The following is a 21,822-nucleotide window of genomic DNA, read 5'->3' on the forward strand; positions in this document are numbered from 1 at the left end:
TAGCGAGTGCCTCGCTGCCCTGGGTGGGACTCGCTGCCTGTCACTACCTGCCTAAAGTGCTCGCTGCCTAATTAGATCCAGAAAGCTGAAATACCCCCCCCCCCACACCAACCCTCTAAACCATGACAACTAAACACACCTTAGTGGAAGTGCTTCCTGATGATGACCCTGTATACCTTAGCAAGGGGGGGGGGATGGGATAGTCATGGATTTGATGTGTTGAGATTCTGCCTGGCCACCCCCCACCTGTGGATGAACAAAGCCGCTCTGTTGTGTGGATGGATGCATGAGTGATCAGTGTGCGGTGATAGAAGCGGTGTGGTGAGTTGAGGTGCTGAAAGTTGAGGAATGGGCCACCAAACTGCAAAGTGTAAGACGACATTGGTCTTAGTTTATCTTGCCGTTACCTTTTAGACTGCTATCTGTCTTTGTTGTGTCCTTAAAAAGTTAAGTTGAGGGGAGTGAAGCAAATCGTGATGGTATTGAATGCCAGGGGGGTCCTTGGTTGGTTTTCAATAGGGATGCAATGATATCCAAACATCACGATACAATATTATCACAATATGAAACTCACAATATGAGAAGATCTTGTGGGGAGGTTGGCGATATAATAAAACAAATGTATCTCGTCCTCCGAGTTTTCTGCTATGTCAATGCCAGTAGGTTTACCGCTAGCCGCCGTCTTGAATTTCTCTATCAACACCGCGTAGCTTGTTTTGCTATTGGCTCAGCGGTGTAAAGTATCATGGTCGATGTAGTTCACAATGCAATGTTTGGCTGAAGTGGCCGAAAAGTCATGCTTTGTGGCGGAGATTTGCTGCTTTTAATACCGTAACATGACGACGACAATATTGTGCAAATTTTAATATCGCGATCATGTTGTGATTGTTACGTCCTTAGTTTTCAACGGAACTCCGTTATGCTAGTATGCTAACGAATGCTAGTGATGAGCTTCACATCATAGTGGTTTGTTTGTGTTGAGTAATTTATCTGTTAAGGACAGAAGTTTATGTAACATGGATTCAGGGCTGTTTACAACTTTACATGCTAGGTGCATGGTGTTGGTGTCCTATGGTCTTATACCTTTTTTCTGCCGTTTCGCTAATTTGCGGGATTTATAAGCAAGTACAAACGCTGGCAAAAGAAGGCATTCTTACTACCATATTTCATATTTTTCATAAGGGTGTTAATACAAATGTGTTCTCTAATCATGGCTTTAAAATTGCGTTAGCATAGGTTAGTGATAGAGCAAGGCACACTATGACTGTTCTCTTTGGATCTTTACCCTCTCTCAGCGGCTGGCGTTTTCCTTTTTAAGGTTTTCCGTCACGTTTTCCAGCTGTTTGCTCAATAGCCATTTTAGGCAGACGGAAATGGGAGCTAAATCAGACACTAATCCCCTCGAACTCCACAAATTGATTCAATCAACCGGGGCATTGTAGCGCCAGACTCCTCCATCTGCACATTTAAATAGGAGACCCCGGTTGAACCAACGTGTCGTTTAGCCGGTTGGAAGTTATCACTGTTGGAGACGCCTGCTTTAAGAGCGTGAGGCGAGCTGCATCATGGCGACCGCATTGGAATGGTGGAGAGCTATGGAGATGTTTGCGTCTGCCTCGGCTGATTGTGTTTATCGCTGAGCTCGACAGATAACGGTTTGGTGTTTGGGCACTCAGCAGAACACCGATAAACGGCTTTGACTAGTCACTCTGTAAATTGCTTCTGGAGAGAAGAACAGGAATGTACTCTGAGATCCTCCTGACCTTTTCTCAAAATCGTGAAGAATGAAGAAAAAGTCTTGGGTTTGTAGATGTAAGTGACAAATTTGTTCATTTCCAGGGCTTGTTTCTTCAGCTGAATTCTAGACTAGTCTTGCTACCAAGGACCACAAGTCGTAATGGGCCTGTTGTAAAACTAGCTCACCAGTTATGCGACATTGTGATTTCCTAGGAAAAATTAATCATTTTTGTAGCATGTAAACACTTGTAGAGATGTATAGGTATTAGGGGTGTTAAAAAAAATCGATTCGGCGATATATCGCAATATTACATTGCGCAATTCTCGAATCGATTCAATAGGCGGCCGAATCGATTTTTAAATATCCATTTTTGATGGAAAAATATTTCCCAAAACGTCTTAGGGTTCACACCTTAAGCATGAGAAAATGTTATATTAATGGAACATTAAGCCTTAATATTTTATTTTAATGCTGTTCAAACATGAAACAGATTACAACCTGTATAAGACTGAAGTTTCCGATAAATAAATACATTTTCATACAAATCTTACACTGTACAAGTTTACTGATTAGTATTTTCAAAATAAAAAAAAATAAAAAAAATCACAACAATGGATTTATAATTTCGTATCGGGATTAATCGGTACCGAATCGAATCGTGACCTATGAATCGTGATACGAATCGAATCGTCAGGTACTAGGCAATTAACACCCCTAATAGGTATATAGTGATGCATATTGATCTTGATCAGTTTCCTACTTTGTTAAACCAATCCATCCGTTCACTTTCTGTCCCACTTTGTAGTTAAGGGTTAAGGGGAACTAGAGCAAATCCCAGCAGACTTTGGGCAAAAAGCGGACGACACCGCCCGTCAGTCGCAGCGCATATAATATCGAGACACCCACCCAAGTCAGGCAAACGTACTACGACACCAGCAGTGACCAACATAGCATTATCCGATTGAAGATCTGGTCAACTCTTAATTAGACATTAATTAGAACTAGTGCTGTCACTATTGAATATTTTTTAGAATAGATAAATCTGTCGTAACGCAAATCGATTAATCGACTAATCTGATTCATTTTATTAAAGTGTATTACAAAAGCATTTCCCCTTGATTGAAGTTTATTTCGTACTTTGTATTCCTATAGCGATTTATAAACAAACAAACAAAAAAAAAAAAAGAGGGGGTGGGGGGTTTGATGCTGTACTATGTTACCGGTTCAGTCATTGTTTTACAATGTAAAAACAGATGTTTGCAAATGAAAAAATGTCTCAACGATTACTCGATTGTTAAAATAGATTAATGTGATAATCGATAACTTGTCAGCTCCAAATACAAGACTCCATGTAAACCCGGCAATTGTAGTTAACAATTATGAGAAATCCTTAATAGGGATGTAATGATATCCAAACATCACAATAGGATATTATCACGATATGAAGCTCACGATACGATAATTATCACGATGTTGTGGGGAGGTTGACGATACAAAATGTCACAATATTGTAAAAAAAAAACATGAGCTCATGCTAAAAAACACACACAATTTTGTGCTTTTTTACATAACAATGAAAAATATTATAAATATTATATATATAAATATATAAATATAAGATATATAAAAATATTGAGGAACTTACTTGCTAATGCATGCACACATTGAGTTCCTACACATATTGATTCGCTTCACAAGCATATTACGATGATCATCTGACGATTAGCATAGATTTTAAACATAGAAGGGCCAAAACATCCCTAATGAAAATTAAATTGCACTAAAAGAGTAGCCACTTGAGGGTGCTATAACGGCACAAATGGAAATCTGAATTTTTGAACAGATGTGTTGATTTTAAATACCCGCTATAAATAATCGCTATAACGCGGTTCACTTTTCGCGGTCTCGCTGTATCGCAGATTTTTTTTAAGTGCAATTTTGCATATTTTTTTACAGTAATATACCCATTTTATAAAATTTATGAAGGTTTGAACATTATCAATGTTTGAAAAAGAGAGAAATGTGAGAACATGTAAATGCCTCAATGAGAAAAGTGTATAAATTGTGCGGTCGGGGATTTTAGAGCCTTAAAACATTTATGAGAGTTGTAAAACATAAAGCTAACTACTTCGCGGATTTCATTTATTGCGGGTATTTTTTGGAACCTAACCCCAGCGGAAAACGAGGGAACACTGTATCATGAAAATGACGACGACGATATTGTGGCAGTTTTAATATCACGATATTGCCCTTATCGTTACATCCCTAATTCTTAACGTGATCAGTGTCTTCACTGTGATCCACCCATATACATTTTTTTTTTTTATTTAAATCACTTATCCTGTTCAGGATCACTGGGAGCTGGAGCCATCCTAACTGACTTCAGGAAATTTGCTGCTGGTCGTTTGAACCACTCTAGTACGGCATAAACAAGCCAGTATGGCAAATTAGGACATAAGCACAGATGAATGTTGCTGTGCTAGATGCTGCGTTGTTATACCACAGTCTCGACGTTGCTGCTCTTAGTCTCCTCTGGGATAAAAAATTGTCTCCGTCTAAAATCTTGTTCTCCTACATTGTTGTTAGCGCATCAACTGTTAGACCTAATCTTGATGGCTGCTGTACAATTTCTGTCACTTACGTACAACTTGGGTTAAGGGTACTCGGAAAAGTCATTGTACCCCTTCCTTCCTGACTGATTTAATTTTTCCGATGGTCCAACAGTGAACATCATTTGATGCCCAACCGAGGGAAGCAGAAGCACTTAATTGCTAGCTAAAAATCACCCTCTATAATTTGAAGTGGGCACGCTGGTTGGAAAAATCTTTGAGGGGGAAATATAGATTTCAAGGTCCCCCCACTGAAATAAACCACTGCACATCCATTTTTTTTTTTTTTTTTTTTGCTGGCTTTGCATTTTTTTCCTGCCAGTGTAATCCACCAGGAAACTGACTGGCCATTTAAGATGCAAGTCGACATGAGCGGTGAAGTGAAAAAGCAGGCAAACAAGCTGCAGCTTCCCGCTTTCTGTTAGACAAAGACGCTGGTGTCCTGTCAAGGCATCGCAAACGTGGGTGGGTTTGCTCGGCGCCCCCCCACCCCTTCTGGGGCACAGTCATTTGGGGGATGCTCATTCCTTATGGGTGACGTAAGTGGAGCACATGGATTCAATTAGGCCTTTTTTATATGCACGGTCGTGCTGTAAGCTCTGAGCACTGATCTCTCCCCGGTGATAAAAAAAAACAAAAAACAAGAAAACAATACTACAAATAAGTAGTAGTCCTCAAAACTAACAGGAAATGCTTGTAAACGAGCCGACAGCTTGATCGAGGATGTGTTTACGTGCCTTCACTGACGTGTAGTCGAAACCCAACCAGTCGGCTCTCTTCTTCCTCTGCATGTTGTGACATGTAAAAGCCGTAAAGTGGATGTTAAAGTGCGGTGTAAAAGGACACCGCTAAACAGGAAAAGTGTAGACTCGGTGCACGTGAAAGAGGTCGCGTGAAGACTCCGCACTCGCCGTGGGAAGTCTTGATGCATCAACGTCTCAGCGGAGGGCCTTTCCCCACTTAATTGCAGGGGTTGCGATACTTGAGTGTACATACATGAAGAGAAAATTGTATATATGTTTATCACTGTGGTGATGATCTTGTGTTTACTTCTTCAAACTGTTATATTTTTTTTTTTAACAAGATGTTCTCAGTAGGATTTAGATGGATTTGCTTTTTTTCCAAGGGCACCAAGAAGGTTTTTTTTTTGGGTTTTTTTTTGTTTTAAATATGAAATAAAAAAATATAACAGTGTTTTTCTGATTTTTTTTTTTTGTAAACAAGAAAAGACAAATTTTGGGAGAATCATGGATAAGATGGATTTGCTTTTTCTAGAAGGGCACCAAGAAGGTTTTTTTTTTTTTTTTTAATATGAAATAAAAAAACAAAACAAAACAGTGTTTTTCAGATTTTATTTGTTTTTTTGTAAACAAGAAAATACAAATTTTGGGAGAATCATGGATATGATTAAAATGTTTGTATGTATGTGTTTGCTGTCATACATTTTTTGAGGAAAAAAAGACACAAACGTTGATAAAGTTGTGGTTTTTCCTGGCTCAAATTGAGGAAGACTATGAGGGGTGACTCCCGATACTAGGTTTCTGTATCGGTGCCAATACCAGGCAAGGCAAGGCAAGGCAAGTTTATTTGTATAGCACATTTCATACACAAGGCAACTCAATGTGCTTTACACGAGGAAAGCCAACACATAAGCATCAAGAAACAGTAGTTAACATTCAGAGGAAGAAAAATAAATGAAAATAGGTTACAAACTAACAATCTTAAAACATTATTCAACAAACTTTAAAAAATTTAACATAAGGAAGTTTAAAATGATAATGATAAAAATAAAAATAAAAATAAAAATAATAATTAAAAAAAACACTTAATTAAAGCTGTTTAAAAGTCCCTAATCAAAGGTATAAGAAAAAAGCAAAGTTTTTAACCAGTCTTATTTTATATCGGTACTCACAGCGATGACTAGGGGTGTGCCAATACATCGATTATTAGGTTCATCGAGGTTTGCCACGTGACGATTAGATTCCGGTTCATAAATGTTGAAAAACGATTATTTTCCAGAATAATTTAACGGAACACTACCGCTGCTAAAAGTACAGAAATCTGTGAAAACACAAAGTATTTTGGTTCAAAGAAGTCTTATTTATTTCTAAAGGCACTTTATGTTTAATATTTTCCAGAAAATGTAGAATTCATTCCACCAGAGTAAATCTTATTTTTATTGTAATAGAGAAATCTATTTTTGAAAAGTACTGACTTTGAAACAATTGTTTTTGCACCTTCCTCCAATGCATTGCAAAAGTAGCAATTACAAAAATAAATACCCGATACTCAAAATTATCACTTTTACAAAATACATTGTAAATGGAATAGATGTAAGTTGATGTGGGAATTTGTTCCAACTATGTTTTGCATTTGCATTATTCGGGTTGGAACGCCCATGGAACTAGGGGCGGGGAAACCAAATAAAAAGAGAGGGTGAGGAGGGGATTTTTTTCAGCAGTAGTGAATTGTATCAGTCAGTTCCTCTCCTCTCTCCTCGCGAGCTTTGAACTGAGTGTCTTCTCTCCTTTTTTTGTCACGTTTTAAAAATGTCAAACAGGCAAAACTGACAGTCTGACTGGTCAAATTCAGATAAAATCATAAAATTCCAAATCAAACGTATTGCATGTCTTTGCGATATGCATATCGCATAGGCCAATAGTTTGCACACATTTTGTGACACATCTTCGTAGTCTCGCTCTCTTTTAAAATGGTATCTTCTCTCTCTCTTTTTTTTTTTTTTTGTTAGAAATTTGTGACCCACACCCGTAAGGATGGCCTTTGCTTTAATTGTTATGACACGGTAGTTTTGCTTCTCGTCTCAGTGCGAGACTCACCTTGAAATGTCACAGTGAAGCTGAACAAGTTCAATCAAGTCAGATAATGTGCGACTTCGTGACAGAAAAAAAAAGTGGATTCGGTCGTGTGGACCCCTTGTGTGGAAACGGGCACAGTACAAGAGGCTGTCTAGAGTGTGCAGGTGTTGGACACCCTCAGACAACCTGATTGCAAATTTTCCCAAGACGAAATGATAATGATGACAATGAATGGTTCATTCACTAAAGCAAGACTTGTGATTTTTTTTTTTTTTTTTTCTCGAGGTAAAGCCACCTCATTTATTTAAGCAAAGTGTTCCGTGCCAATAAGGACTTTTGGGCGATATTGTCACAGATTGCACATTTTTATAGCTTAACTACAAGCCAGCTGCATCAGCTGATGCACGATCATCAGATGATTACACTGATTCACTATTTAATATTATGTAAGATTATAAAAGACGCAAATCTGCTTATTTATGTAATTTATTTATTTAATGTGAATAGTTATAATGTTATGAATACAAAATGGACAGATGGAAAACATTTTGGGGGGAGAAAATATATATATTGGTTTTTTTTTATTTTGTGATTTTTTTTAATCACATGAAAAAGTATTTTATTTGACAATACTGAAGTATTATTTTACTATGGAGTATGAAATCTTGAAATGAGACTTAGCAGGAATATGTTCTACAGATCAATATGGGTGTTCAATTCAGAAAAGTAGTAATTTTAAGTGGGGGAAAAGTTGAAATAATTATTAAAAATGGTAAAATAAAAAAATATTTTGGGGTGGAATTTAGTTGCAATTTGATAATAATAATGTTTTTGTTTTTTTTGTTTTTTTTCAGGAAATGTTATAGTATTACAATGTAATATTCTTATATGAATGAGCTTCTAATTTGTAGACAATAATGACAACTTTACAAGAAAACAGTCCCGAATCCCAATATTAAACAAAAATCATATTCTTCATTTTGGGGGCGGAAGCTCAGTTCATTTCACTATGTATGTAAAATAATGCCGTTAATACAGAGAAACCGAAAAAAAAAAACATATGCACCTGAATGGCTTAAAACATGCATAAATGTTATTTCAAACGCCGTAATAAATGACAATTGTGTATAATGAGGAGTGATTTATTAATATGGACTCCTTTTCTTTTTGTCCTTCTTTCAGACTCTTTTGTCAACAGTCAGGAATGGACGCTGAGCCGGTCTGTGCCAGAGCTGAAAGTGGTGAGTCCCCAGTCAGAATTCTTGTCAGTGTGACCCTGGAGTTCGTAAGCGTCATGCTTATGTATGCCTGTTTCTTTGGGAACACTAAAAGGAATTGGTTTGACATTTACCTGCCAATTAGCTTGAGTTTTTTTTCTTCTTTTTTGTAATGAATGTGTTTCCATGGAGACACGTGATGGGATGAGTGACAGTTTTGGTGCTGGATGAGTGTCGCCGCATCCTGGGTGCGATCCCACCCTTCAGACTGCCAAAAAGCACAGCCATCGTCCACGAGTCGACGAATAGAAAATGGAACGCTTCCGTTCTTGGCGCCACTATGACTTAAAAGGCAGCTCCAACTTCTGCTGGTGTTAATTGGCCGGGTCCGCACGGGGGTTTGTTCAGCAAAGACGCAATTAAACCTCTGAGAAGAAAAGCAATCATTTGGTGCGCAACTTTCAAGGATGAAGTAAAAGTTCATGCAGATAAGACATCAGGCGAACGGTGTCAATTTCTTTTTAAGCAAGAGATAAATCGCTTTGGGTCTTTTTCAGCTTTAGCCTCGTCTCCCTTGCTTTTAATTCTTAAATAGAGTAGAACCTCTGAAGCTCAATCTCCTGGAGACATTATGCCCTTTTTGTCTTTTATTTTAACAATTTTAAATAGTCCCCAAGTGTCTTAATAACTTGCCTGTGACGTGCTTTTGTCAAAGAACCCCGAAGATCAAGATAGATTTGCCGCTGCCAAGGCGAAGATTTGTCACTTAGACGAGAGAGGATAGCGTTTAGCCGCGCCAGCTAGCAAGCCGCAGTATGCGTTCGTAAGTCACAAGTACACAGCAGTTCCAATGACAACGAGCATTCTTAGGAAGTACAGTATGTTCTCCAGTACGTTCGTAGGAAGACCATTCTTGGCGAGTTCACAATACTGTACTAAGCGTTCTTCCGATTGACTAACGGCCATGCGTGTATGTGGTGCGGCGCAAGTTAGCTTAGCGCCTAGCATTCCCCCAACTTCGTGAATATAGACGGGAAAGCAGGGAGGAGCAATTTTATTTTTGTTCGATTGATGTGGACAAACCATTTTTTTTAAGAAGCACTTGACTCATTTAGTCATTTTCAGCAATAAAAAGTTAATATTTTGTCTATAATAAATGTACAATTAGTGCTTGTTTTCTGGGTTTGGTCATGTGATTTTCTCAAACTGAGCCATGATTGGTTATGGTTACCTGAGCCCGAAGCACACGTGATGTCATTTTCAGTCAACAGCAAGTGTAAAAAATGTATTTCTAAAGTTATTAATTCAATTGTACATGAAAAATAATTATGTTATTGAATTAATGGACAAAATTAGACAAAATATTAACATGTTATTGCTGAAAATGGCTAAATCTGTCATATCTCTTTAACTAGCTTGGAGCTGGTTTAAAAAAAAAAAAAAAAAACACGGTTCTGGCCAGCTCCTCCAGCTCCGTGGTCAGACGTGCTTGTCGCCATTTTTCAAACTTGCTTCCAAATCCAAACAAATTGGATGTTGTAACGGAGCATCTCCAAATTGAGACATAGTGCTGAGGCAGCGTTTCTGTTGCGTGAAGGCGGCGTGGCGGTGGTGGTAGCCTTTCTGAGTTGACTCATTGTTTTCACAGCGCACAGCCTACACGTTTTGCTAACTTACTCACACACTCATATCGCCAACTCTTGAATTTGTGGCGAGGAAAATCAGATGCCGATTGCCCGTCAGGCGTCCTTTATAATTAGAACCATACCTGACTTTAGCGCCCACGTATGATCTTTGGACGAGGAGGATGGCGATGAGGTATGTCGTAGCCAACCCCACCCCCTGAAAACTTTTTTTTTTTTTTTAAACCCCTCTTCACCGGCAGGAGGAAACACAGCAAAGCTTGTAACCAATCACATGTATGCTAAGTGACTTTTCTCCCAAGAAGACCGCCTAAACAAACACGTGTACTCTCCTTTACATCCCACTGTGATCCGAGCTGAGCTCAACATTTTACTTTGATGATCCTCTCTGCAAGCTGCAGCTGCTTTTAATTTTGCAGCAGTTAAAAAAAAAAAAAGTGGTGGACTGTTGTTTTATACAATTAATTACAGCATTTTTTTTGTTGCTGTAATTAAGTTGCACTCTGCTGATGATTAAGAGCTGAACGATTATGCGCAAAACATAAAGAGAAAATATAATTAAAAGAAGGCGCAACAACTTGTGACTTTCATTTACGGTACATAAGATGATAATGTAATGTGGCATTTTTATAGCTACTCCTTTGTGGCAATGATAGTAAATATAACAAAAAAATATAATTCATGTAAGTGAAAAACAGCATTTTGTGGTTCAACATTTGAGAATTCACATCACTGGTTTGTTTTTGGAACCGCTCCACTGACGAAGTCACCTATTCTTTCTGTATTCGGTCCAATGCAATAAAAGTGTTGCTTAAAGGGGAAGTCAACACAAAAAATATTTTGGGATATGTTTTATATGGCCTCACTAGTCTAAATATGGTATTCTGGTTAATATTGCATTAGTGGGATATGAGTTAAGCAAAATCCAGCAGCTTTTATCAGTATCAGAAGGCGGCCATTTTGCCACTGACTGTCGACTGAAGATGACATCACAGTTGCTCAGGTCTCAGATAACAACCAATCACGGCTCAGCTTCAGACAACAGGTGAGCTGTGTGATTGGTCGTTGCCTGAGTTCTGCGCAACTGTGATGTCATCTTCAGTCGACAGCAAGTGGCAAAATGGCCGCCCCTGAGATGGATAAAGACGGCTTTATGCCATTTTTAGACTAGTGAGGTCACATATAGCATTCTTGTCAAGTAATGTTGACTTCACATTGAAAGCTACTGAATGCAGAAAATGACATTTCGAATCGCTACTGCCACTGGTTGACGAAAAATGAAACTGCACACACCCGTCTTAACGTACACAATGCGCATATGACGTCACATCCACAGACAGAGGGCGGGAAATGGTTAAGTAAAAATGCTACTGTAAAGATATTTTTGGGCAAATTGTTACAGAGAGCAGCTTTAATTTACTTTGGCACCATCTTGTGGCAACTTGATGCTGTTGAGTTGAGGAGTTCCAGTTAGATTCTGTTGTTTGTGAACTTCTAACGGCTCCCTCTAGTTGTATGTGAGAGAATCACTGAATTTAATTCCATTCCTGTATAATGTCACAGTGGCACAAACTCGGCTTTTACAATACATTTGCATTTAATCACAGTTATGGCAGATCATATTGTAATATACTAATAGTAGGTAATGTGTGTTACGCTAATGGCAGTGCATTTGTTGCACTTTCCTAAAAAGTAAAAATAAAAAAACAAGCTACTCTATTGCATTTATTTGAAAAATTAATATTGCATATTTACATTATATTCAAATGTTTTTAAATATCATGATCTGTATTTTATTACCTTTTTGACCCCAACTGAATAAAAATGGGACAAAGTATACTAAATTACACAGCCTAGATCTAGATTTGTGTGTGTGCGTGTGTATGGCATCCATTTGCCTGTGTAAACTCCCTGAGAAAATATTAAATTGTCGTGATCATTTCCTCATCTTTCCACCATTTGTCTGTCCCATTTGATGAGTTTTTTTTTTTTTTTTAATTGTTATTGCAAGTCCCCGGCATGTGATTCATTTGCACTGTGTGACGAGCAGCCATGATTTGAAATGTAACTAAATAGCCGTAAATGGCTCTCACTCATTTTTCTTGACTCTCTGTTGTTTTTGCAGGGAATTGTGGGGAATCTGTCCAGCGGGAAGTCGGCCTTAGTCCACCGCTACTTGACGGGGACGTATGTGCAGGAGGAGTCTCCTGAAGGTAAGAAATCCTTGCAGCAACTTCATTTATATTGCACATTACATACACGAGGCAGCCAAAAGCACACCTAAATGCATTTACCACAGAATATAATCGCAAAGCTGGGAGAAGAAAAGCATGTGTTTTTTTGTTACTAAAAAAACATGTAGTGACTTCATTTAAACACATTTCCTTCACTTTTATTTTATAATTTGTATTGTATGTTCGATGTTCCATAAACCAAACCAAACATTTAGAAATAACAGATTTACAGACATTTAAAAGCAAACGAATTAAATTAAAGACCTTTATAGTGAAGTTGATACTAAATTTAAATTATATGTTTTTTCTTCTTTTCCTTTTCCATTACATTGTATTGCAGATGTATTGTATCAGGACTCGGCACATACTCAAAATCAAGTGACTTGGACTCGGGCACAAAAAAAATAAATAAATAAATAAAAAATCATCCCTACTAATAATTTGGGTCAAAATGAAATTGAAAATAATGTTAAAATAATTTAATTTAATCTATTATTATTATTATTATTATTATTATTATTATTATTATTATTATTATGAAAAATGATAAGAAGCAAAAAAGGACCAGTCCACTACTTCGGTTATTTTAACCCAGTAAAAAACAACCCTATTATGGCGGTTGTTCTATACAAAACGACCCCATTTTTGAAAGTGGATCAAGATCAGTCTTTTTATTGATTGATTGATTGAATGATTGATTATCCAAATAATGGTTTAATTTTGAGCCAACTTTTTTAGAGTGTACAAGTTACATTATAATTATTATTATTATTATTATTATTATTATGAAAAATAATAAGAAGAAAAAAAGGACCAATCCAATACTTCGGTTATTTTAACCCAGTAAAAAACAACCCAATTATGTGGGTTGTTCGATACAAAATGACCCCAGTGGATCAAGATCAGTCTTTTTATTGATTGATTGATTGATTTATTACCCAAATAATGGTTTAATTTGGACTGTTTTAGAGTGTACAGGTTACATCATCATTATTATTATTATTATTATTATTATTATTATTATTATTATTATTATATTAAATTATTTTACATTATTTTCAGTTTCATTTTCATTAAATAAAGATAATTGAATATGTTTATCATAATTTATTTAAGGAAAATATCATTCAAATGTCGATTTAAGACAAATATTTTTTTTTTTGTTTTTTTACTTTTTTTATTTTATCATTCAGTTTGACCTTTTCTGCATGATGGTGTTTCTTTCATACAGCATGAAATGATCAGCGTGGCCATGTTATGGACAGAGAAACTGTGCAGGGGGGGTTATTATGTAAATGAGATACTTTATCGCAACCCACAGACACATTTTCAGAAAAAAAAGTGAGATAAACGAGAACCAGCTATCCACTGTATATACGCTTAAAATTTAAATTTTTCTATAATATTTGCCCTCAAACTTTTGAATGCAGGTTGCTCTCCTGAGCCGTTTATCCCTGAAAATGACGCCTCAGTTTCAATTGCGGAGACGCAAAGATGACAACTGAAGCGTATCAGAAGGATCGTAATGAGAACGGCGCCCTCTGGCCCCGCTTCGGCATCCTCAAAGATTAACTGGAATAGTTGCAGCGTGCACTTGTGTCCCGGATTTTCTGCCATTTTGCTGCAACCACCCCAGCCGGGTGCCATTTATCCCTGCCGCACACCTCTCGACGTACCCGATTAGCAGCCGTGTTGTGCACATTTCCAATCATCCCGATAAAAGAGCTCCGCGGTGGCTGTTTTTTAATATACAGCGTGCGGGAAAAAAAAAAAGAAACAATCGCCGGGGTGTGTTGCCATGGCAACAACGGATGGAGCGCCGTCGGATGTCAAGGTCTGAGCCACTGTGCGAGTGCCGCCCACCTCGGCCGCCCTCTCTCTACTTTTTTTTTTTTTTTTTTTTTAAGTGAGACCTGACCTGCTCACGTAACTCATCATCATCCTCATCATCATCATCATCATCATAGAAGGAGCTTGAAGACACCTCTGGGTGGTTATGCAACAAAATCCATAGTCTGACAGCATATATGCTTCCATTGCAGACTCTCGCTCCATAAATCATTCATTCGGCGCCTTGTTCTGATCCCTGTTACGAGAGGCGGCAGACGCTCTCTTTCTCGACGCTTTGTCTGAATCGTCAAAAGCTTCAGTTTAAAAAAAAATAATAACTGCCGCTGCGTGGATGGCTCGCCGTTACACAAGCGTCATTCATCCAGCGGGCTGAGAGTGTCCAGCCTCTTGCTAAGCAGGCTAAAGTGGACTCGACGAGGCTGCCAGGGCGACTGACTCAAGTGGCTTCACTCGCCGAGAGGAGGTGAACTGAGTCAACCTTTTGAAAGAATGGACACTTGCTTATGCAATCGAATGAGAGCCAGCCAACACGGCGGAACTTCTGAGGCCACAAAGCGCTCGTCAAACACATTTTCCCAGAGGCAAGAGACATACAGTCAACATCATCATCATTCCTGCGTGTCACACAAACATTAAAAAAACAACAACACTATTACTATTATACAAGCCATTAAAGGGATTGTGTGTAATATTTTAGTGCCATCTACTGGTGATCTAATCCATTCATTTTAAAGGGATACTTGACTCATTGAACAATTTTCATCAGTGAAAAGTTACTTTGTCCAGAATCAATTTGATACCTTCATTATTTTTCACGTACAATGAATACCTCCATCCCTTCCATCCATTTTCTTGACCGCTTATTCCTCACAAGGGTCGCAGAGGGTGCTGGAGCCTATCTCAGCTGGTTTTGGGCAGTAGATGAGGTACACCCTGGACTGGTTGCCAGCCAATCGCAGACAATGAATACCTTTAAAAAGTATTTTTTTTTCTCCTTGCTGTCGACTGATGATGACATCACCTGTGCTGAGGAAGTGGGGAACGACCAATCATGGCTCACCTGTTTTCTGGGTTTGGTCAGTAAACTGAGCCATGATTGGTCATTACCTACTTCCTCAGCACAGGTGATGTCATCATCAGTCGACAGCAAATAGAAAATATATATTTTTAAAGGTATGAATTGTACATGAAAAATAATGAAGTTGCCACATTAATTATAGACAAAATATTAACTTTTTTATTGCTGAAAATGGATCAATGAGTCAAGTCTCTCTTTAAAATCCACTATTAATTTCAATAATATGCAAAAAAAATGTTCGACTATCACATTAACGTACATTTTCATTTTTTAAATATATAATTATTGGTCTATAAATCACTAATTATATGGCTGTTTGATTATGGAAAAAATAATAATCACATATTTTGGCAATAATTGAAATCATGATTATTCAAACGATTATTTATTTTTGGTACAAAACAGCAAAATGCTTACAACATTTAAAAATATTAAGACCAATTAAAACAATAGAAACACTATAATTATGTAAGTTACTTTTGGACCACTGTGCAGTTGGACAATCATTTATGTTTTTGGGACAAAACAAGAAAATGTTTAACCTGAAAAAAAATAAAAATATTAAGACAAATAAAACTCTTTTGAAACACTATAATTATGCAAGCTCCTTTTGGGTGAAACTAAATATTAAATTCTTTTAAAAGAAAAAAAAAAAAGAGGTCAAAATGTATACATTTTAACTGCTCAAAAATTAGTATTAAAAATCTTTTTAACGATTATGTTGATTTTGTAATTGTGGAGTGTAATAATTGAAATTGTAATTGAATTTCGATTAATTGCACAGCCCTAACTAATTACATCACATATGTTGTGCCTCGCCTTCGGTAGACTGACATGTTTTTTCACCGCCATCTTTCTGCTTCGGATGCCCGAAGGAGAAGAACTTGGCAAACTTAGTTCGCCTCTGGTGGTGCTTGCAGCTAATATTGAACCCAATGATCGACCGCCGCTTACCTTCCACACCCTGAGTCCTTGGAACTCCCGCCACTGCTTTGCTCTCTCTATCCTTTGCTAGCTTCTGCCATCTGTGTAACACTCTTTTTTTTGTGTGTGTGAGTGATATAGTTTCAACTTTCAAGCTAAGGTCATGGAGAAAGAACAGCACACAAGAGGGAATTATAGCTCCACAGCAAATTTTTATTGAGTAGCCTCGCTCCATAGAGTGAGTACAATATAACTCTCTCAATCCGTTTTATCTTTTGCCTCATCACCGCAGGTATACTTCCGCCAGTAAAACTCAGTCACAATTGTTCGCCAAGTAAGAAACAAAATAGATCCACACAAATAATTTTTTTTTTTTTTTTTTTTTTTTTTTTTTTTTAAAGAGCTCAGAATTGTTCATTCGGTAGTCTTACCGATTCAACGTCTTGTCATCATTGCTCTTTTTTTTTTTTTTTTTTTTTTTTTTTGTTGTGTACGTGTGCGTGCGTTTGCGTGCGTGCGTTTGCGTGCGTGCGCGTGCGTGCGTGTGCGTGCGTGCAAATACGTATAAATTTATACTCATTCATTCACCTAAAACCTTATAAATATCCCATTACCCTTCGCCTTAACCAGGTACTTCAGAATCTTGCCAGAGTCGTGAGGTTTAAATGGTCAGGAGACCAGAGAAAAGGTCAGAAAAAAAAAAGAAATAAAGAGAAAAGAAAGGTAAATCAAAGTGAAATCCAGCACCGACCAAACACTTCCTGCCTTCCCCATGATTACAAAATCAAAGTCTTACGCCAACCCCGGAAGCCTCTAAATTCCAGCAAATTTAGCGAGATCTCAAGAGCCCAGAGGAAAAACTAAAGAGAGGAAGGAGGGAAGGATCGATAAGGCAGAGTGAGATCCATAGAAGCCAGTACATCCAATCCATCAAGGTGAAGTCCAGCACCAACAAGACCCCTCCTGCGTGGTTACAAAACCAGAGTCTTATGCCAACCCCAGAAACCTCATACTTCTAATAAATTAAGGGGGTTCCTCTCCTTATGTGGACTAAAGCGTGCATCACGATGGTGATGTGGCTGTCCAAATTGGCCGATACTGTACATGATGCAAAAATATTCATAAAAGTACTATAAAATCATAATCGCTCGACATCAATCGCCAATTTTTTTAGGGAAGAGTTGAAATGAAGCATTTCACAGAATAGCTGGTTAGTTTTTCATAAGTCTTGTATTCCTTTAAATGCTCACTGAACTGAGGTCTCGTGTGATATAGTTGAAGTTCCATGACAAAAATGGACTTGGAGAGCATTTTTACCCTGACAAAGCGCTCCCATTCTTTATCATCTACAATATCATCTTCTTTATCACCAAGAAGCCTGCGTGCAGCTAGAAAATTACATAGTTGTAAAAAATATATATAATAATTTTTTCTGCAGGGACACGTTCGCTCTCCCTTTTTTTGATTCATGTCCTAATCGCAACTGACTGTATTATTCAATTTTGTCAAATGGCGCTCGGGATATATTCATAAGCCAGGCATGAGTTTTTCTTCTTTTTTTTTCCCCCCCCGTCCATGTTTTAATCTCCAAGCGATCACAATGTGCGAGACGGGATTGACTTTTGAGTGTTGACTCCCTTATCTGCAGCTGGGAATAATATGCATCTTATATGAGATGTAATATGATGACGAACATGTAGGAAAGAATTGTGCACTCGTTGAGACTGAAGGCTGATCTGCCTTCCTTCCTTTACTCCCTTTTTCTCATGTCTACTTACTGATTGCTGTTCCTAATATTTTGGTTGTCTTAGTTACTATACTGTTTTTGAGAATACGAACACTTTCGAAACCAGTCTCTCGGTTGTCTAATGTGTTTTCACTTCTCTGAAAAACACAAACACGCACAGACAATTCTCAGCAAAAGGTAATGAGAACAACCTCGGAGGAATGTCTTGCATCCAACGAGAATCGAAAGGCTTACAAACCAACAAATTAATCCCCTGGAGATGAAAAGATCATGAAGGTGACGCTTCCTACTGCCTGGAGTTGATAATAGAAAATTCTTGGACTAGACAGAGGGGTGCAAAGTAGCAAACGGTGACTTGTTTTTACTGTTGTGTGTCGGCCTGTGTTGTGGTGTACCTGATAATGCAACACAACAACACAGCGTGACCTCATAAAAAGTTTGGGCGACAAGTCGAAGGGAAGCTCCTCGTGAGCGTCACAACGGTGCCTTGACAGGAAGCCGGCCGGGGGTCTCTCAGGAGCCAATTACGTAGGCGAAGAATTGCAATTTAGCGTGTCTAATGCACAGCTGCTGCGGTAGGCGCTCGGGCGACAAAGTCACCGCAATGCCGCCAGTTCCCCCCGATGCGTACGCTCATCTGGCTCTGTAGTGATACCTGAGTGGCACAGACAAGCCCCCAGCAACATCACGGTCTTTAAGATGAACTGTCACACAGTAGAAAATGAAACCAACCACTATTAATGCAACATGTTAAAGCTATCTGAGCTATCTGTTGATGACAAGTGACAAATATATGGCAGATAACCAGTCAGTGGCTGAAGCGAGAAGCTAACGTAGCAATCAACAATCTTCACTCATTGCTACTTCTTGTCAAATAGCACTAGCAGACTCAATTGCACAACACCGGTCATGGCGCATCCAAATGAAAATGTTTTGTTCAGAGTTGGGCACTTCCGTTAATCGTCAATTCCCGTCGATGACAATGCCGACCTTTCGCCACTTGCTTTCGCATATTCGGCGAATGCTGACTGACATGAGGCCTCACAAAAATACAAAGAAGGAGAAGGACCGTCTGTACTCACCCCGGATGATGAATTTAAATGTGCTTCATTTGGTGCTCAGTCTGTGTATTTTCCAAAGGCTTCACATCATGGAAAGTGACGATTAACAGATGTACCCAGCTCTGGAAAAGTTGGTCGATAGCTAACTAGTTAGCTGCTAGCTAGCCAGCCAATGTAGCATTCTACAATCTTCACTCACTGAGAAATAGCGCTACCAGACTCAAAGTTCACAACACCAGTCATGGCAACTACAAATAAGTGTTTTGCTCACCACAAGTTGGTCAATAGCTACCTAGCTAAGATAGCATTCTACAATCTTGACTCATTGCTACCTCATGTCAAATAGCACGAGCAAACTCATATACGCAACACCGGTCAGGGAGATACGCATCAAAGTGTTTTGTTTACCAAAAGTTGGTCTAGCTAGCCAGCTAGCTAGCTAATTACTTTTTGCCAAATAGCACTAGCAGACTCAAATGTGAAACACTAGTCAGGCAGATACAAATACAAACAAGTGTTTTGTTTACCAAAAGTTGGTCGCTAGCGAGCTAGCTAATGTAGCATTCGACATCTCATATGCTCCAGTAGGCTTTTCCTGGCATTGTTTTTGCTCTCTTTTTGCTGACTGTTATTTGGAACTTCATATTTTCATTTATATTTGTTTTTCATTTTTCTCCAAAACTTTATTTAAATCTCAAGAGATCATTAACAGCAATAAAATCTCAATGACAATACTTGATTAAAAGCAATAATACATGTCATTTTTTGTCAGGTGGTCGGTTCAAGAAGGAGATCGTGGTGGACGGGCAGAGTTACCTCCTCTTGATAAGAGACGAAGGAGGGCCTCCAGAGTTACAGGTGAGTACAAAAAAAAAACATCAGCAGCAGTCAACTAGAAAGAGAGTATTAGCCCACACGCCATTACCTCCCTGCTGCTCTTTTTGCTGCTTTCTCCCCTTTCCACTCACATGCATTTAAAGGTCACAGCGGATCAACGAGCAACTTGCAGTCAAACACCTAAGAGAAGGCAGCTAATCGTTTTCATAAGCCTGAGGAATACAAAGAATAACGGAGGAAGCTTGACTGAGGAATGATAAGATAACAAGCTTTGATATGATACGCTCCCTCGTCTTCTTTTTGAAATCACTTGTGCAATCATCCAACCTCATGCTGAGACGGAGCAGCCGGCAAATTCATCGTTTCTACTTACTCTTAGGGTCACCGAAAACTGTAAAATGTTCCATCAGTGGGAATATGAGTAGGAATGGTTTGACTATATGTGCCCTGCGATTAGTTGGCGTTCAGTCCAGGCTGCTCCCCGCCTACCCAAAGTCAGCTGGGATAAGCTCCGGCTCACCCGCGACCATCACCCGAGGACAAGCGCTATAGAAAATAGTTTAATGGGTATTCCCATTCGTCTCCACTACTTTTTCTTATTTATTTATTTTATTTCTTTACAGAGCCCAACACAAGAATAAAATAATACATTTCAGTTTCAGCAACCTTTTCAGTTTAAGGTGGTGTGACCTACTTTATTACACTAGTGGGTGGTAAAATGTAATTTTATTCCATGTATGATTTATTACTTCTGGTGAGGTGATAACGAGGACAGGAAGTATCCAGAAAAAAATATTTATGTGGAGTTACAACACTGTGAGTCAATTGTCTGCTGTGAATAGTTTTAACTTGTCTAAACTATTTTTTTCCCTCTGAAATGCTTTATTCTCTTGATACTAAACTTTAATATTCATTCATTAATTCTTTAACAATGTAAGACTTGTCTTAAAAAAAAGCTATGTTTTTATATTTAAAATAAATATAACAACCTTATATTGTCCCTCTTTTATCCATTTGTTTCATTAACTTCTGCAAGCAATCAAGGACTGCTCATCTCTGCATCTGACAAAACCCAATGCAGCTCTGCTTACCTTTTGGCTTTTGGTAGTGTTTCATCCCTCTGTGGCCGCACTGAAAATCAATGGCACATGCGTTGAGGCATTGTTTGCCTCCACTCGAAGTTTTTGCTGTTTTGTAACAACTCAAAGATAACACAAGTTGTGCGTGACTCGACACAAAGATGAAAAAGATTTCATTGTAAGACAATAACAATGCGTACTAGTGTGGATTCTACTACCGACAGGGGTTGGCCACAGCGTTTTCACTCTTTCCACCTCCTGTTGGTTATGTCCAAATTCATTTAGGTCACAAATGGTGACACACTGCCATCATGTGGTGATGAGTGGTGAGAGCTATATTTTTTCAAGATGGGTTGGGTTTACTTGCACAATTATGGGAATAAGTGATAATTTATTAATTGACCAATGGGAAAATATACATGATTGCAAGCTGCACTCACAATAAACAAACGGATAAACTCTACATGAATATGAATATTGCACGATATTTTCTATTTTTCTGTTACCATACTAAAAACTGTATCCAAGTATGCAAATATGTACTGTTAGATTTTGTATTATATTGGTATTTATTATGTTGGTACTTGATAAAATGTATTTATTTATTTTTTCTATATGATTCTTAATATACTGAAATATTCATATTTTTTTATTCAGTTTAAATTTTATATGATGTAAATATTTTTGTATACACAGAAATATAAATAAATCTAATTTGTTAATTTTATTATTATTATTATTATTATTATTATTATTATTATTATCAATTTAGTGTTCAGAATATTTCACCTACATAATATACATGTTGGCATTGTGATATTTTTATAATTGTGTAAATTGTGATTTTTTTCTATATTGCCATTTCCATGCATAAAAAGCAATTTTTATTTAATATAGTTGTATTCCTTTATTTTGCAGTATGTTCATTTTTATTGATTTAGTGTCAACCTTTGCAAATCCTGTTCATCGGTCTGTATTGTAAAACTCA

The 21,822-nt window shown here is 37.9% G+C and overlaps 1 protein-coding gene across 1 annotated transcript in view; it reads left to right on the plus strand.

The window, feature by feature from the left end:
- LOC144012625 (arf-GAP with GTPase, ANK repeat and PH domain-containing protein 3-like) overlaps nt 1–21,822 on the plus strand; it is a 94,719-nt gene that overhangs the window by 3,368 nt on the left and 69,529 nt on the right. The window contains exons 2-4 of the mRNA XM_077511731.1: nt 8,346–8,404; nt 12,149–12,236; nt 19,691–19,776. Coding sequence (XP_077367857.1) covers nt 8,346–8,404; nt 12,149–12,236; nt 19,691–19,776 — 233 coding nt within the window. The remainder of the gene's footprint in view (nt 1–8,345; nt 8,405–12,148; nt 12,237–19,690; nt 19,777–21,822) is intronic.

This window comes from Festucalex cinctus, chromosome 1 (assembly GCF_051991245.1).
Source record: "Festucalex cinctus isolate MCC-2025b chromosome 1, RoL_Fcin_1.0, whole genome shotgun sequence".
NCBI classification, from domain to species: Eukaryota; Metazoa; Chordata; class Actinopteri; order Syngnathiformes; family Syngnathidae; genus Festucalex; species Festucalex cinctus.